The sequence below is a fragment of the Motacilla alba genome, chromosome 25 (genome assembly GCF_015832195.1).
Source record: "Motacilla alba alba isolate MOTALB_02 chromosome 25, Motacilla_alba_V1.0_pri, whole genome shotgun sequence".
Lineage (NCBI taxonomy): Eukaryota > Metazoa > Chordata > Aves > Passeriformes > Motacillidae > Motacilla > Motacilla alba.
The window spans coordinates 1,962,010-1,978,242 of NC_052040.1; the positions used below are offsets into that span (position 1 = coordinate 1,962,010).

General features: G+C 60.3%; 3 protein-coding genes across 4 annotated transcripts; 1 reads left to right on the plus strand and 2 right to left on the minus strand.

Annotated features, from left to right (window-relative positions):
• Window positions 1-688: 688 nt before the first annotated feature.
• On the minus strand, window positions 689-4,357 carry MLLT11 (MLLT11 transcription factor 7 cofactor). The gene is made up of 2 exons (XM_038162144.1): window positions 4,171-4,357; window positions 689-2,345 (listed from the first exon to the last, which is right to left on the minus strand). The coding sequence occupies exon 2, from the start codon at window positions 2,336-2,338 to the stop codon at window positions 2,084-2,086; it is 255 nt and encodes an 84-aa protein (XP_038018072.1). The 5' UTR covers window positions 2,339-2,345; window positions 4,171-4,357; the 3' UTR covers window positions 689-2,083.
• Window positions 4,358-6,725: 2,368 nt separating this feature from the next.
• CDC42SE1 (CDC42 small effector 1) lies at window positions 6,726-11,838 on the plus strand. Of its 2 annotated transcripts, none has more exons than XM_038162029.1 (5): window positions 6,726-7,091; window positions 9,243-9,377; window positions 9,457-9,567; window positions 10,347-10,421; window positions 10,534-11,838. In XM_038162029.1, the coding sequence occupies exons 2-4, from the start codon at window positions 9,324-9,326 to the stop codon at window positions 10,416-10,418; spliced, it is 237 nt and encodes a 78-aa protein (XP_038017957.1). In that variant the 5' UTR covers window positions 6,726-7,091; window positions 9,243-9,323; the 3' UTR covers window positions 10,419-10,421; window positions 10,534-11,838. The 2 variants fall into 2 exon arrangements, with proteins under 2 accessions (XP_038017957.1, XP_038017956.1); XM_038162028.1 differs by lacking the exon at window positions 6,726-7,091 and adding an exon at window positions 8,540-8,666.
• On the minus strand, window positions 11,834-15,857 carry PRUNE1 (prune exopolyphosphatase 1). Its single transcript, XM_038162026.1, has 8 exons — window positions 15,751-15,857; window positions 14,715-14,819; window positions 14,432-14,637; window positions 13,905-14,089; window positions 13,031-13,189; window positions 12,844-12,938; window positions 12,596-12,754; window positions 11,834-12,494 (listed from the first exon to the last, which is right to left on the minus strand). The coding sequence occupies exons 1-8, from the start codon at window positions 15,787-15,789 to the stop codon at window positions 12,174-12,176; spliced, it is 1,269 nt and encodes a 422-aa protein (XP_038017954.1). The 5' UTR covers window positions 15,790-15,857; the 3' UTR covers window positions 11,834-12,173.
• Between the last annotated feature and the right edge of the window lie 376 nt (window positions 15,858-16,233).

Below are 16,233 nucleotides of genomic sequence, written 5' to 3' on the forward strand. Positions count from 1 at the left end.
AAGATCGGGCTGGTCCCGCCCTCGCTCCGCCGCAGAGGGAACTGTGGGAAATGCGAGGATTTCTCCTTCTTTTCTCCGTCGTCCTCCCCTCTGGAGCCGTCGGGAGAGGCATGGCAGGGGAGCGTTTTCCTCTGGCGGAAGGATATCAAGAGTACGGTTGTGGGACCGTGAGGGCTCCCTGGAGTTAGATCCGGCAGAGGCGTTTTTGCGCCAAGTATAAAATGGCGGCGGCGCCTCACGGAGGCAGGGTGGTTTAGATGTGCTTTGGGACTTTAATAAATGGGATTTGTAAATATATCTGTATTTGTATATGTGTCTTTCAGTAGTTTGAGTATATCTGTCCCCTCTGAGCGCCTTCCAGTGCAGGATTTATCTCCCCTCAGGCTGTCAAACCGCCCTCTCCAAGGTGTGTTACCCCTGACTTGCCCCAAATGTTCTTTTTTTGAGTAAAATTTTAGCTCTGGGGGCCTATTTCTTCTCTGGGGTGTTTTCCTGTGAGGCTTGAAAAAGCTGCAGTGTAAATAATATCCTTAATGTGCTTATAATAATCTTTTAGGCTTAGGTTTTCCACGCTTAAGTCTTCCACAACATGTGCAAAGACATAGGGGGGAGTTCCCAGCTCTCTATAAAGAGATTTGAAATATTTTAATGCCAAAAAACTTGATGTCAGTCTACATGTCCACAGGAATGTGTATGTTTGAACTGATTTTATTTAAAGTTTCATAATAAATACTTCTCCTGCAGGTTTTCCTAGCTGGGAACACAGAAGTCGAAACAGCTCTGCAGAGGAGAGTTTACATTTTTCATCTCTGGTTTTACACAGATGGTTCAAAATCAGCACACTTGATTATTTCTGCAGATTACAGGAGAGCTGCATCCAATTTTCATGGTAGAATGCAGATTTTTCCAATTTTTTGCCTATTCCTGGCACTTTTTAAGTGCTGCCTCGGCCTGGCCCCAGCCACGTACCCCCCAACTCTCAGGATGATTTTGGGATGCTCCACATCACTTCATCCCAATCAAACCCAACAAAAAGCACATTCAAGAAGACAAACCAATGTTGGGAAGGGGAAAAAAAATGTTTAAAAGCCAACAATTATTCCAAGGTGGGTTTTTTCCTCCCATTTTGAGACGATGCTCAGAAATAAACCTCAGCGGGTGAAAATCTCCCCGGAGAAAACTCCAGGCTTCCACTTGAATGAATGCAGCATTGTTTGTTGTTGTTTTTAAAAGCTTGGGTTAAGTGGGTGGAAAACCTGAAATATTTTCATTTGGGGTAAGATCCACCTTTCAGCTCTGCCCCATCACCCTTCCAGACCCCACAACGTACCCAGCATCTGTCCCAGCACTGGGAATAAACCACGTGGGGCACAAAAAAGGATGAAAAAAAATCAAATTTGGGGCAATGAACACCCAGCCTTGACCCCACTAAGCAAAGTCAGAGCATTTCCATGTCTCTTTACCCTCCTGGACATAATTTTTTCTGCTTGGGCTCACACCACAAGGCTCAAAGTGATTCTTTTTCTCAAGAAGAAGGGTTGTGCTGATATCTTGGGCACATCCCTGCCTCTTCCACCTTGCATTCCCCAGGGGAAGGTTAAGGGACGAAGAGGAGTTTTGAGAAATTGGGCCAGGGCAGCGCAGAGGGTCAATGCTTTCTGCAAAACCAGGGCGATTCCCATTGCTCCTCCTTTGCACAAACGAGTTTCTTAAAAAAGCACGTGAGAAATGAGCTGAGAAATTGTCACACAGGGCAGGGGACAGTCACTCTGGCACGGGGGTGGCACCTCCCAAACCCTCTGGGAATGGAGGGGGGCTTTTTCTGCCCCTTCCCCTCGTGTTTGGCCCCTGTGCTGTTGTGATTCCAGGAGGAAAAGGGGGAGAGAGGAGTTGGAGATTTTTGGGGAGCCCATCACCGTCGAGGCCACGGTGAACTGCTGAACGAATGAACGATGGCAAAACTGCCCGGAAACCAAAAAAAAAAACCCCAACCCAAGAACCTCCAAAGTGACAACAAAACCAAATCCTGGCATGCCTGGCAGAAAGAGAGAGAGCTGGGGGGTGAGGAGGAGCAGGGAAGGCTTCAAATTAAATCAAAATCTAAGGAGCTGATGCTGGCAATGGGAGCTCGCCAGAAATTAAAGCTGTTGAACTGCAGCAGATTGTCTTCTTCTTGGGACAGGTCCTGGTGGTCACCAAGCTTGGCCAGCCCTCCCTTGGGCTTGTAGAGGGCCATGTCTGCGAGCCCCAGCCCCTCCAGCTCGGCCATGTCCAGCCGCGGGATCGGCATCCTCCAGTAGATGAAGGAGTCGTACTGGCTGCTGATGGTGTCCAGCATTGTCAGGCTGTGAAGGGCACGAGGGGAAAGAAAAGGAAGAGAAAAGCTCTACTGAAAGCACAGGAGTTAGCCCAAAGTGGAGAGGAATCTCAGGTGTTGCCATGTTGACTGTGTCCAGTAGGATAATGCCCTAAAAAGGGGTTATCCTTTTTAGGACAATCCCCTAAAAAGGGGCTATCTTTTTTAGGATAACCCCCTAAAAAGGGACTATCCTTTTTAGAACAATCCCCTAAAAAGGGGATATGCTTTTGGGACAGTCCCCTAAAAAGGGAATACCTTTTTAGGATAACCCCCAAAAAAGGGGCTATCATTTTTAGGATAACCCCCTAAAAAGAGGATATACTTTTTAGGATAACCCCCAAAAACGGGATAGCCTTTCTGGGACAATCCCCTAAAAAGGGGCTATCATTTTTAGGATAACCCCCTAAAAAGAGGATATACTTTTTAGGATAACCCCCAAAAACGGGATAGCCTTTTTAGGACAATCCCCAAAAAAGGTGATATCCTTTTTGGGATAATCCCCCCAAAAAGGGGATAGCCTTTTTAGGATAATCCCCTAAAAAGGAGTTGATGGTGGAGGAGAGCGTGCGGTTGTGGAGGTTTGACTCTAGGCTGGGACTAACTGCAGGCTCGAGCTCTGCCAGAGTTTTATCCACACCCTTCTCTGCACCGTAATTGGGAGCCGTGCCTCAGTTTCCCCATCCAAACAGCATGGGAGGGGAGGGCAGGGTGGGGATTAACCCCTTCCCACCTGCTCCTCCTGAAATCCCTCCTGCCAGCTCTGGGGAGCAGAGGTGGGAGAGCAGCACCCAAAAAAGCTCTTTTTTCCACACCTGCACCCCTTTCCCTGAGCTGAATCCGCATGGAATGGGCAGTGAGGAGGGGTCCCTGTGCATCCCCCTCCCTCCCCGATCCCACCCCATCCCTCCCTCCCCTGACCGAACCCTCTAGAAAACGCTGGAAGGAGCCTCGCCCGGAACTCCCACCCATCCCTGCCGTGCCATCCATCCATCCATCCCTGCTGCAGAATTCCCCCTGCAGCCCCACCCCGATCCACCAAAAAAATTGGGAAAGAGCAGGACAAGACGCGGATCGGCTTCTTCACGGTGGAGCTGAGTCACTGCCTGGCAGGGTTATGTCATTCACCTCTCGACTGGCACCGGAGGTGGGGAAAAAAAAGCAGACTAACCCAAAACATCCCCATTTTCCTGCTGATTCCCTGTCTTAAGTCAGAATTCTCAAGGATGATTGAGGCGTATTTTGGATCTGTGCGATCAGCTGCTAAATTTAAGGTTCGGGATGTCACTCAGAGGCTATGAAAGGCTCCTGTGTCACCCCCTCCGGGTAAACTGAGCCACAGGACTTTAAAATAGTCTCTTCCCCGGGAATTCATCCCTGGGGGGTGCATCCCTAGGGATGTGTCCATGAGTTTTTCGCAGCACGACGGCAGAAAATTATTAGTGGTGATGGGTGTAGTGGCCATGGATTTTTAAGCTCCAAATGGTGAAAAAATTGGAGTTTAGTGACAAGAGAGGGGGAAATAGAGTTTAGTGACAAGTAAAATAATAAAATATCCAGTAAAAGGGAATGAATATGGGGGGGAAACCCCTCTTGTGTGGCGTGTCACCCCTAAAAAAGAACATTCCCCAGGGTCTCAATGTGCTCTGCTCATCCCATGGAAGCAAACCCACCTTTCCCCACTTAAATCCCCGCTGCCTGTGGCTCATTTCCCCCCCCTCAAAAAGAAACTCCGAGAGCCCCCTCCACCCAAATCCTTGCCGGAATAAAAAGCATCCTCTCGCTGAGCATCCTTGGCGGCTCGCATCCCTTACCTGCGGAGGGCGGGCGGTGCTGGAGCGGTGCTCTCGGTGCCGGCCGGGCTCTTTGTGCCGGGGAGCCGCGGGCGGAGCAGCGTCGCTTTTGTCTGCCGGCTCTGCTGGGTCTGCAATGCAGCCCCTCCAGTTGCCCTTCCTCGTGGGGGGAGGATGATGATGATGATGATGATGATGATGATGGCAGATGAGTCAGCGGCTCCCACCCGCAGCCAGGGAGGGAGGGGGAGGACGGCAGGGGCGGAGGCGCGGGGGGGATCCTGCGCGTTGGACCCCCGAGCCGAGGATATATTAAACCTGGTTCACTCCTCAAGCCTTCAGCTGTGTGTTGGGGGGAGGAATTTTCAGCCGGCAAGGAGCTGGGGAATATTTCTTTTACCTGCATGTGAAGGTGTGGGGTGCTGTGGTACCCCCAGACTTTGGGAGGGCACTGTGCAGGTCAAACACTGGGAAATCTGGCTCAAAACACTCCCCAAAAATATATATCTATATTTAATTTTTTTTTTCTTTTTTTGATCTGAGACTGAGGGTATTTGATCCTAAGGCCACACGGCAAAAATATCCCGGCTTTGTGGGCAAAGCCAGACGTGGGACTAGAAACAGAGGGAGACACCCAAAACTGGCATCAATCACTGCCAGGGCTGAGGGGAGGCTTCACCCAGGCTGGGGGCACCTCATACCCCACTTCACCCCACAGCTGACACCGGGTGTTGGAGGGACAACAAAGAAAACCCCAATGCAACCCCTCAGAGCAGGGAATCTCCCTGCCCCAGTGCCTCTGAGACCCCAAACACCCTTTTTTGGGGGCACATCCATGCACCTGAGAGGCTGAGGGCAGCCCTTGCCCTCCTCTCCCTGGGCTTTGCCTGAGATCAACATTCTTTTGGTGCTTTAGGGTTTGGTTTTTTTTTCCTCTCTTTTCCTCCCTGTTCCCTGCGTGCAGCTCGTTTCTGATGGTGCCAAGCTGTTCTGCCAGTGCTCGGCTTTCAGCCAGACTATTTCTGCCTCCTCCTCCTCTTCCTCCTCCTCCTCCTCTTCCTCCTCCTCCCAGCACTGTCATGGGCTGAAAAAAGAGGATCCCATGTTCCTGCTCCAAAATAGACCCTTGGTCTCAGCTGGGCCCCTGCAGCACTCAGCACAGAGAGAATTCCAGCTGGGAGCCCTTTGGAGGCTGCTGATCCCTCCAAGGGGTTGAGCTGCTGTGGTTTTGGGGGTCCCCCAGGCCATGGGGTGCAGTTTGGCCGAGCAGCCTCGTAAGAAGCTGGATGTCACCCATCTCCTTGCTCTTTGGGGTGTCTGTCACCTGCTCATGTCCCTCTCTGAGAAGGGACCTGGGGCTGAACCCCGAGGGGACGTAGCAATGAGGGCGCTGCTCTGGGTTTTGGGAGGGCTGCAAGGGGGACAGTGTCCTCTGGCAGCACAAGCACCAAAAAAAAAATGGGCTCTTCAGCTGAAATGAGGTCACAAACACTTGGGGTATTATCAGCCAGGGCCACCCGATGGCTGGGGACAGGCGTGGGACAGAGACCCGACTGAGTGGGGACAGTGCGGCCTTGTTCAGGATTTCTGGAGTGGGAGCAGTGGGGGTGGTTGGGATTTGGGGGCTGACACAGGAAAGGGACGCTCTGAGGCTCACACAGGGGTGTCTCCTGTGTGGTGGCAGTGGCGGGACAGTGGTGGTGGCAGTGATAGGACAGTGGTGGTGACAGTGACAGGACTGTGGTGGTGGCAGTACTGCAGTGGTGGCAGTGACAGGACTGCGGTGGTGGCAGCAGCCCCCCAGATGTTGTGCAAGCGGAAGGGCACCGAGCTGGAGATGGTGACACCACCCAGCACTGGCTGCAGGGTGTTCCCTCGCCTTTGGGTGCCGCAGGGGCTCTGGTGTGTCCCTGGAAAAAGCGGCCACAAGGCTCGGGGGCAAATGGGAGCAGAACCGGGACTTGCTGGGGACCCCCAGCCCTACCTGGTCCCCCGGCATTCCCCCAGTGCTCCTGGAAACCCCAAACCCCTCCACCTCCAGCTGGGGACCTCCAGCCTTAACAGGACCTCAAGAACCCCCAGGTTGCTCCTTCTGGGACCCTGGAGACTCCCATTCCTACTAGGACCCCAGGACCCCCACTCCTACTGGGACCCTGTGTCCCCATTCCTACCGGGACCCCGGCCCCTATTCCTACTGGGACCCCCATTCCTACCAGGACCTGGCACTCCCATTCCTACCGGGACCCGGCCCCCCATTCCTACTGGGACCCGGGGCTCCCATTCCTACCGAGATCCCGGGCCCCCATTCCTACCGGGACTCTCATTCCTACCGGGGCCCCCATTCCTACCGGGACTCTCATTCCTACTGGGGCCCCCATTCCTACCGGGGCTCCCATTCCTACCGGGACCCTGGGCCGCCCATTCCTACCGGGCCCCCCTTTTCTACCGGGACCCGGGCCCCCATTCCTGCCGGGCCCCCGTTCCTCCCGGGCCCCCATTCCTGCCGGGCCCCCGTTCCTCCCGGGCCCGCAGCCCCGCAGTGCCGGCGGTTCCCGGGGAGGGCGCTGTGCCGGGGCCGGGCCGGGCCGAGCCGCGCCGGGCGGCGGGAGCTGCGCCGCGTCCGCACCGGGCCACGCCTGGGGCTGCGAGCGGGGCACCGGCACCGGCACCCCCCGGCCACGCCTGCGGCTGCGAGCGGGGCACCGGCACCGGCACCGGAACCGGCACCGGGACCGGGACCCCCGAGCCGCGCCTGGGCTGAGAGCGGGCCACCGGGACCGGCACCGGGGGGCTCGCCCAGGGATCGGGATCTGCACTCCCGGGCCACGCTTGGGGCCGCTGCGAGCCGGACACCGCAGCGGGACCGGGACCCGGACTTCCGAGCCACGCGTGGGGCTGCGAGCCGGACACCGGCCCCGGGAGCCGCTCCCGCGCCGGGACAGGTAATGGGCCCGCCGCCGGGACGGGAACCGGCCGGCCCCGCGGGCTGCGAGCCCGCGGAAGGGCCCCCGGAACCGCCGTAGGAAGGCAGAGAGGGCACCGGGATCGGCACAGGAACGGCGGCGGGCCGGCGGGACAACCCCCCCTTGCAGCTCGCCGGTGCCACCGGGGAGCCCTCCCGGTATCCGCCGGGTCTCCCCAAGCCCACCGGGACCACCGGCGTCCCAAGGCCTGCCGGGTCCCACCAACCCTACCAGGACCCCCAAACCCTGCTGGGACCCCCGAACTGGCGGAGCCCCGCGGAGCAGCCGCTGCCCCGGGGGTCGCAGCCGGGACCGTCCCTCGCAAAGGAAGGGACGCTCGCCTCCCCCTCTGCCGCCCCATCCCGGGGGTCCCGGGCCCGCAGCGGGGGCACCCCAGGACCGTCCCCCTGCCCACCCCTGTCCCCACACGCTGGCCTTCCCTCCGAGCTTCGGGAGAGCCCAGCGGGTGCCCCGGGAGCGGGCTCGGAGCGGACCCCCCGGCCGGAGCCCGCCGGTGACGCAGAGCCGAGCGGTGCTTTCCCAACCGGGAAGTCATTTTGCCTTGTGCCGGCAGGGCCGGGCCCAAAGCCGCCCTGCCCGGGGCTACCGAGCGGCCCAGGTGGGCTCAGGGGTGCCCGAGAGCGTGAGACCCCCAAAGCGGGGATGGGGGCCCGACAAGAACCGGGCCAGCAGCCGGAACCGGCCCCGCCGTCGCCCTTTCGAGGACGGGAGGCCCCGGCGGGTGCCGGTGTGGCTTTGGGGACCGGAGGGGTGCGGGCAGGGGGTGGTGGCCGTGCGAAGCGTGGAGGTTTCGCTGGTGGCTCGTTCTCGGCCGAGCTGCCCCGGAGGCTCTCCCGGCGCCCCGGGAGCGGCTGCGGCGCTGGGTCCGGGGGGCACCTCCCCAGCGAGGCCCGTGCGCTGCGCTGCCGGCTCCCAGCGCTGTCCGGGCCGTGTTTGCTCAGGAAATCAGGCTGGGGAGGAAAGGCAGCCCCCTCCTCATCTGCCCCCAGCCCCCTCCTCATCTGCCCCTCATCCCCCTCCTCATGTTCCCCGCAGCGGGGCGGCGAGCCCGGCTTTGGCAGGGGGGCACGGAGCCGGTGCGCACCGAGCAGGACGTGTCACAGCCTGCCCGGTCCCAGCGCTCCAGGAGGGGCTCGCCGGGGGACACGGGGGGGACACGGGGCTCCTCTGGTTGTGGGGGGAGCAGCACAGGGGACACCCACCCCACGGGAATACCCCCAGAAATGGTTGGGGGGTGATTCCGTGGGGTCTCTGGGGACAGATCCTGGCCGGCGGTGCTGCCGGGGCCGTGCCGAGGCTGGGCTCGGAGCCCCCCGTTTTGGGGCGTTTTGGGGGGCTGCCCCGCGGCCCCGCTCCTCCCCGGCGGGAGCAGGAAGTGCGGCCGGACTTTGGTCCATCCGGCGGCACCGGCGCAGGGGCAGAGGAAGGAACTTGTCCTGTTTGCCGGGGCCGCGGCTCCGGCACCCATCGGCCCTGGGGGCTCTCCCGTGCCTGATACCGGGCTGAGCTCCGGCCACGGCCCCTCGTGGGTGGGTGAGTTCCCTGCTGGCTGCTTTTGCAAAGGAGTCGTCTCTCCTTAGCATGAGGGAGCCCCCATTTTGGGGTGACCCCCCCCTTTCCACACCTCCTTGCCTAGCCCAGGCAGCACCGTGGGAGTTTGGGATAAAATCCCACCAGTCCCTGTTTATTTCTCCCCCATCTGCTCTTGAGAAGCTGGAGCGGAAGAGCTCGAGCTCCGGCCCCTTTTCGGAAAGGCCGGGATATTTTTAGCTGCCTGGCTCAGGGAGTTGGGATTTGCCATGGCTGCCTCCATCCCCCCCATCCTGCCGCAGCATCCTTCAGCTGTGTCCTGCCCTGGAGCGGGGGACAAGGCCCAGCCCTGGCCATGGGGACAGCTCTGGGGGTCTCTGTGTGATGCCCGGGGTCCCTGCTGGATCCCTGGGGATCTCCTTGCAGTGACAGATGTCCCCTTGGATGGTCTGCGTGCGACCCAGCGATCTGCTGGGACCTCTCTGCCTTTTGTTGGTTGATGGGGAGTTCCTTTAGCGTTAATTTGGGGAGCTCGGGAAGCGTCACTCTCCCCACTCACAGCTGTGCCACCCCGCCCAGGTGTCCCCATGGAGTGACCCTGCGCGGGGGTCCCGGCAGCTGTGCCAGCACGGGGGGACGCTGGCTGCCACCACCGCGAGCATGAGCGAGTTCTGGCACAAGCTGGGCTGCTGCGTCGTGGAGAAGCCCCAGCCCGTGAGTACCTCCCGTGCAGCCATTTCGGGCAGGGGGCCGTGGGGCTCGGCGGGGGCTGATGGCCTTCATCCCCTTGCAGAAGAAGAGGAGGAGACGGATCGACCGCTCCATGATCGGGGAGCCCATGAACTTCGTGCACCTGACACACATCGGCTCCGGAGACATGGCTGCGGGAGAGGGGCTGCCCATGGTACCCCCGTGCTCTGGGGGGCTTGGCTGGGGGGCTGGGGCTCAGGCCTGGGTGACAGGTGGTGGTTTCGGGGTGGTGGGTGTTGGTTTTGGAGTGGTGGAGTCTCACATTTGGGTGGTGGATGTTATTTGGAGGTGCTGGGTCTCAGGTTTGGGTGGTGGATGTTGTTTTGGGGTGTTGGGTCTCGGGGCTGAGTGATAAATGGTGTTTTTGGGGTGGTAGGCATTGTTTTTGGGGTGCTAGAGTCTCACATTTGTGTGGTAGATGTTGTTTCGGGGTGCTGGGTGTCAGGGTTGGCTGGTTGCTGTTGTTTTGGGGTGCTGGGTGTCAGGGTTGTGTGCTGGGTGTTGTTTTGGGGTGCTGGGTGTCGTTTTGGGGTGCTGGGTCTCAGGGTTGTGTGCTGGGTGTTGTTTTGGGGTGCTGGGTGTTGTTTTGGGGTGCTGGGTCTTGTTTTGGAGTGCTGGGTGTTAGGGTTGTGTGCTGGGTGTTGTTTTGGGGTGCTGGGTCTCAGGGTTGGCTGGCTAGTGTTGTTTTGGGGTGCTGGGTCTCAGGGTTGGCTGGTTGGTGTTGTTTTGGGATGCTGGGTGTTGTTTTGGGGTGCTGGGTCTCAGGGTTGTGTGCTGGGTGTTGTTTTGGGGTGCTGGGTCTCAGGGTTGTGTGCTGGGTGTTGTTTTGGGGTGCTGGGTCTCAGGGTTGGCTGGCTGGTGTTGTTTTGGGGTGCTGGGTGTCCTGGCAGGGCGAGGGGGGTGGCACAGGTGGGTGACAGGTCCTCTCTGCAGACTGGTGCTGTCCAGGAGATGAGGTCCAAGGGCGGCCGGGAGCGACAGTGGAGCAACTCCCGCGTGTTGTAGCGTGTGAGTACCCGGCCATGTCCCCCCCAGCGTCCCCTCAGAGCCACCACCTCAGGAACACCCACCCGAGGCACCACTTGGGCCCTCCCATAACCCGTCCTCTCGGATTTTGCAGATTCCTGGCTTTTTCAGCCCAAACTTGAACTGCCTGATCCCCCCCGCTGGAGGAGAAGCCCACCTGGAGTGCTTTAACCCCGCGGTATTTATGCAGCACCATCCTCACCCAGCTCCCGGTGACTTTGGGTCGTTGTCCCTCTGGAAAATCCCTCCTTCGCGGAGGCACTGGCTGGTGACACGGGGAGGGAGCGGGGACAGCAGCCCCCATCTCCTGCCCCGCCTAGAAAGGACACGGCCACCCCCCTGAAACGTGCCAGGAGCTGCCAGGTGCAGCCCACGCGTCCCAAAATCCTCCCAGTTTTCCCTTTTCCCGCTCCCGTGTCGCCCATGGGCTGCATGGTGGTGCCTCAGTTTCCCCAGGGAACCAGTCATGGTGCAGAGGCAGCTTTGATGCCTCCCAGAACATCGCAGAGGAGCAAAACCAGGATTAAGCCCTGATATTCTGGTGCCAAACCAGAGTTAAACCCAAGATGTTCTGGATTCGATGTCAAACTGGGATTAAACCCCAATTCTTTGGAGCAGAACCGGGCTTAAACCCCGATGCTTCGGTGCCAAACCGGGATCCAAGCCCAACGCTCGGCTGCCTCGGCGCCACCGAGCCCGCAGTGCCTCCAGCCGGCATTCCACCGCCGCCAAACTCCCACCTCCCTCCTTTTTTTTTAGGATCTCTTCTTATTTTTAAGCTCCAAAACCCACCTGAGCAGCCTGGGTCGCCTCGGGCAGGACCGTGGTGGGGTCACCTCCACCTGGGATTGTCCCCAGCCCCGGCCGAGGCCGGGCAGGGCCTGACCCGAGAAGGAATTCAGGGTGTACATAGTTTAATTAGCTCCAGGATTAAATATTAAATAGCACGTGCTGGGTGACAGAGCCTTTCCCCTGGCCTGTGCTCGGTGGGAGCCGGGCTTTTCCAGCCCCGTGTCGTGCTCGGGTCAGGGTTTTTTTTTTTTGGGAAAAAAAACATTCCACCCTTGAAATAAATGCTTTGTGCTGGCCCAGGGGGTGGGTGCACGAGCTGCCCCAGGCTCCAAGCTCCCTCCTCTACTCCCGGAGCAGCCAAATCCACTGGGAAAAGCTGAGATTGCCAGCAGGCAGAGGCCACGACTTTTTATGGCACAACCAGTTTCCTCCCGGCTGAGCTGGGCTCGGGAGTGTGGCTGCACTGACACCCCCTCCCTGGACACCCCAAAATGTTCCTCTGACCCGCTGTAGAGGGGATTGCACCCCAGGGAAAGAGGGGGTGCACCCCCAGCTCGAGTGGGGCAGCACCCCGTCCCAGAATAAAAGCCAAGAGCCAAAACTGGAAGAAAAGGGGAATTTAATCCTTGGAAAACGGCGACAGTTCTGGACGGCTGCACGTCCGGACCCAGCCTCTGGGGCCCCCCTCTGCCCCCCGAGGAAGATCACCAAGAACTCGTTAACTCCCCACCCCAACGCCTTCATCAAGGGGGTGCAACTCCTGCCCACGGCACCCCCAAAAACCCACCCCGGGGACCGCTGGGGCAGAGGGAGCCATTCTGGGGGGGGACAAACCCCGAGCTGAGCTCTGACACAGGCAGCTGCAACCCCCCCACCACGGGGGCCTGCTCAGGGACCCCAACTTCTCATCCAGACCTCGAAAAGCCACGAGGGCTCCTGCTGCTATTTCGGGGAGCCGGGGGGCTGCCCCCCGGCGATGCGGCTGACCCTCTCCAGGACATCCTGGGGACACAGCGGGGGCACGGCCTGCGCCAGGGGACACTCCTCCACCAGGCTGTTCATGGGGGTGGGCGGGGGCACCACCTCTTCCTCGGGGCTCCCGGCAGCCCCCAGCCCCCCCAGCGCTGCCCGCAGGATGGGCAGCACCTTCTTACGAGCGGCCACGGCGTTGCCCTGGGCGTAGGCGGCCACGCAGGGCCAGGGGCTGGGCAGCGGCCGCAGCAGCAGCGACGGCGTCGTCGCCTCCTCCAGCGCCCGGCACAGCTGCAGGGGAGCAAGAACGGGGCTGGCATCTGCCCCGCACCCCCAAAACCGGGAGGTTCTGGGGCAAAGCACGGCTGGGAAGGTGCCCGAGCAGGACTCACCGTGCTGCGGAGGGGCTCGTGCGCGCTGTAGACGGCCAGCTTTCGGGTGGGCTCGTGGCGGTCGTTAAAGGACACGGTCATGGCCACCAGCCCCGCGTAGCCACGGGCCTGGCAGAAAGCCTCCAGGTCCTGCAGCAAGCCGGGCCGGAGCAGGAAGGTCTGGACAGAGGGGAGGGGTCTCGGTGTCACCGCGATGTCCCCAGTGTGCCGCTCCCTGCCTCAGTTTCCCCCTCGGCCCCGAGTCTCACTTCCAGGTCCTCGAAGACGCCGCTGATGGCGACGACAGCCTCGTCATTGGAGAGGACTTTGAGGTCCTTCCGCAGCATCTGCTCTGTCGTCAGCCCTGGGAGGTGGCCAGGGGATGAGGCCCAGGGCACCTTCCTGTCCCCAAGGAGAGGGGGACGCCCCTGGGTGCCGCCGCCCTGGCTCACACACCTGTGACATCAAACTTGGCCGCCTGCAGGGCTCCGAACACGGCGTCGCGGGCCGGCAGCTCCGGGAACCTCTCCTCGAGCAGGGACACGCAGGCCACGTCCCTGGGTGTCACCTTGCCCGCCGCCGGGCTCAGGTTGATGCAGTCCAGCAGGATGGTGCCTGCAGGGACGAGCAGGGCCGTGTTGTCACTGTGTTGTCACCGTGCCCGGGGCCAGGGCTCAGCCAGGACCCCACAGAATCTCAGAATAATGAGGTTGGGAGTTTTTTTTAACACATCCAGAGATGGTGATCCTGCCACCTCCCTGGGAAGACAATTCCACTACTTTATTAGTCTTTTGGTAGAAAAATTTTTTCCTAATATCCAACCTCTACCTTCCCTGAGGTAGCTGAGGCCGTGTCCTCTTGGAAGAGCCCCACCTGTCTCACCCTCCCTTTGGGAAGCTGTAGAGAGCAATAAGGTCACCTCTAAGCCTCCTCTTCTCCAGGCTGAACAACCCCAGTTCCTCACAGGGCTTGTGCTCCCAGCCCCTCACCAGCCTCCTCTGGATGTGCTCAAGCATCTCAACATCCTTCCCAAACTGAGGGGCCAAAGCTGGACACAGCCCTCGAGGTGTGGCCTCACCATTCCTCCTCTGGATGCTCTCCAGTGTCCCAACGTCCTTCCCAAACTGAGGGGCCAGAGCTGGACATTGCACTCAAGGTTTGGCCTCACCAACGCAGGGGCAGAATAACCACACAGTTCCTGATCCAGGCCAGGAGCCATTGGCCCTCTTGGCCACCAAGGCACACTGCTGGCTCATTTTCAACCAGCTGTCACCCCCAGGTCCCTTTCCCCCGAACGCTGTCCAGCGCCGGCGTCCCCAGCGTGGCTCACCGTGCAGCAGCGCGGCCGTGGTTCTGTCCAGCACGCCCGGGGGGCCCTGCAGGATCCGCTCGGTCACCAGCGTGGCGCAGGAGCCCACGGGCTCCACGGTCACCCGGCACGGGGCACCACGGTCCCGCTCCAGCGGCCGGTGGTCCAGGACCTCCACCACGGCCTCTTCCAGGGCAGCGTCAGCGCTGGTGGGCAACGGGAAGGGTGACCCCTGGCAGAGCCTCCCAAACCCCCTTATTCCTTTTTTCCCCTAAAAACTCCCTGGAAATGGATCCGTTTCACCCACCCTGGGGGGCAAAATCAACCGAGGCTCTGCATGGCTGGCCCAAATGTGTCACCCCCCTGGCTCAACCAGGCAGGACGTGGTGGGACAGCAGCCCAGCGTGGTGCAGCCCCCCAGGTCAATCTCATCCTGAAAGATGAGCGAGGCAGCTTTGGGATGCCCCGATCCCAATCCCGCAGCAAAATCAACCGAGGCTCTGCGTGGGTGACCCTGGCTGTCCCCAGATGCCACCCCCACGGCTCACCCGGGCAGGACGTGGTGATCCACCAGTGTCAGGGACAGCAGCCCGGCGTGGTGCAGCCCCCCCAGGTCGATCTCGTCCCGAAACACCAGCGAGGCGGCCGGGATGCCCCGGTCCCGCAGCAGGAACGTCGTCTCCGTCCGCAGCGCGAAGTCGGCGCGGGGGATGTTGAGCACCGGCACGAAGGCGGCTTTGGGAGCCGGGGCGGTCTGCAGCGAGGGGGGTGACACGCTGTGAGGGGTCCCCGAGGCCACCGGCGGTCCCTGGGGTAGCGGCCGAGCCTCACCTGGGCAAGGAAATAGGCCAGGGCCAGCGCGGAGACGGTGGAGTCCAGGTCGCAGGCTTCGTTGCCCATCACCACGTGGATCTCCTGGTGCTGCCGGATGTGATCCTGCGGGGACGGGAGGCGTCAGGCACGGCAGCACGGCCCTGTCCCCCAAAAACCTCCAAAGCGCTCCCCTGTCCTCATCAGCGTCCCTGGAGCCGCTCGTCACAGGCGTCACCCACAGACCGCACCCTGCTGGCACCCCTGGGCCTGGCTGGAGCCACTTCTGGCCCTAAAACCTCGGGGTTTGGGGGGTGAGGTGTGCTGGCCTTCCGGGAAAACTCACCTGAGCCACCCGGTGAGGCCAGGGACCACCCCAGCCCCGCAGCCCTGGGAGCACTGAGTGCTTTAACCCGTTTGTTCTACAGTTTGGGGGGGTTGTCACCCCAAAAAATGATGTTTCACCCTCCTTCGCTCGCCTGCAGCAGCAGGAAAAACGTGTCACTCCCCTGTCCCCCGCCCACGGGAGCCGCCCCGTCCCCAGGCCCTGCTTTTTGGGACAATCCTCCGCTGCCATAACCCAGATTTGCTCATTTTTGGTAGAAACTGAGGAAAAAAAAACAACCCGAGAGCGGCGGCAGCCCAAACCAAACCCCTCGGCAGCTCCGGGATGGGGGTGCAGCAGGGAAACGTTTTGGGGTGTCCCTGGTGTGGCTGTGCCGCCTCAGTGGGGCACCACGCTTGGGGCTCTCAGCCTAATCCATGGGGTGCTCGTCTCCCCCTGCACCCCAATTCCCCTGCACCCCCATTTCCCTGCTCCCCAATTTCCCCTTGCACCCCCAATTCCCTGCACCGATTCCCCCTTGCACCCCCAATTCCCTCCTGCATCCCCAATTCCCACGGGTCAGGGAGGGGCTGTGCTGCTCCCGCTCCCCTGGTTCCCCCCAGACCCCCCGAGCCCCCCTGGACCCCTCCGAGCCCCCCTGGACCCCTGAGCCCCCCCTGGACCCCCCCGAGCCCCCCCTGGACCCCCGAGCCCCCCCTGGACCCCCCGTACCTGCAGAGCCGCCCGGCTCCCCGCCACGAAGCGCTCCATGGCAGCGCGGACGCACGGCCCCAAGCGCCAGGACGGCCCCAGCACGGCCCAGTATAAACCAGTATAACCCAGTATAAACCAGTACGGCCCAGTATAACCCAGTATAACCCAGTATAAACCAGTACGGCCCAGTATAAACCAGTATAAACCAGTACGGCCCAGTATAAACCAGTATAACCCAGTATAAACCAGTACGGCCCAGTATAAACCAGTATAACCCAGTATAAACCAGTACGGCCCAGTATAAACCAGTATAACCCAGTATAAACCAGTACGGCCCAGTATAAACCAGTATAACCCAGTATAAACCAGTACGGCCCAGTATAAACCAGTATAACCCAGTATAACCCAGTACAGCCCACTATAACCCCATTATAACCCAGTACAGCCCAGTATAACCCAGTACAGCCCAGTATAACCCAGTACAGCCCACTATAACCCCAT

What these genes read in the sequence shown, in the direction of transcription:
- PRUNE1 (XM_038162026.1), bottom strand. Translation starts at nt 15,789, where the DNA reads ATGGAGCGCTTCGTGGCGGGGAGCCGGGCGGCTCTGCAG. An exon ending in GGAGCCGGGCGGCTCTGCAG is followed by an intron (nt 14,820 to 15,750) that starts GTACGGGGGGTC and finishes CCGTCCCCGCAG; the next exon opens with GATCACATCCGGCAGCACCA. An exon ending in ACGAGCCCCTCCGCAGCACG is followed by an intron (nt 12,495 to 12,595) that starts GTGAGTCCTGCT and finishes GCTCCCCTGCAG; the next exon opens with CTGTGCCGGGCGCTGGAGGA.
- CDC42SE1 (XM_038162029.1), top strand. Translation starts at nt 9,324, where the DNA reads ATGAGCGAGTTCTGGCACAAGCTGGGCTGCTGCGTCGTGGAGAAGCCC. An exon ending in TCGTGGAGAAGCCCCAGCCC is followed by an intron (nt 9,378 to 9,456) that starts GTGAGTACCTCC and finishes ATCCCCTTGCAG; the next exon opens with AAGAAGAGGAGGAGACGGAT. An exon ending in CGGGAGAGGGGCTGCCCATG is followed by an intron (nt 9,568 to 10,346) that starts GTACCCCCGTGC and finishes TCCTCTCTGCAG; the next exon opens with ACTGGTGCTGTCCAGGAGAT.
- MLLT11 (XM_038162144.1), bottom strand. Translation starts at nt 2,338, where the DNA reads ATGCTGGACACCATCAGCAGCCAGTACGACTCCTTCATCTACTGGAGG.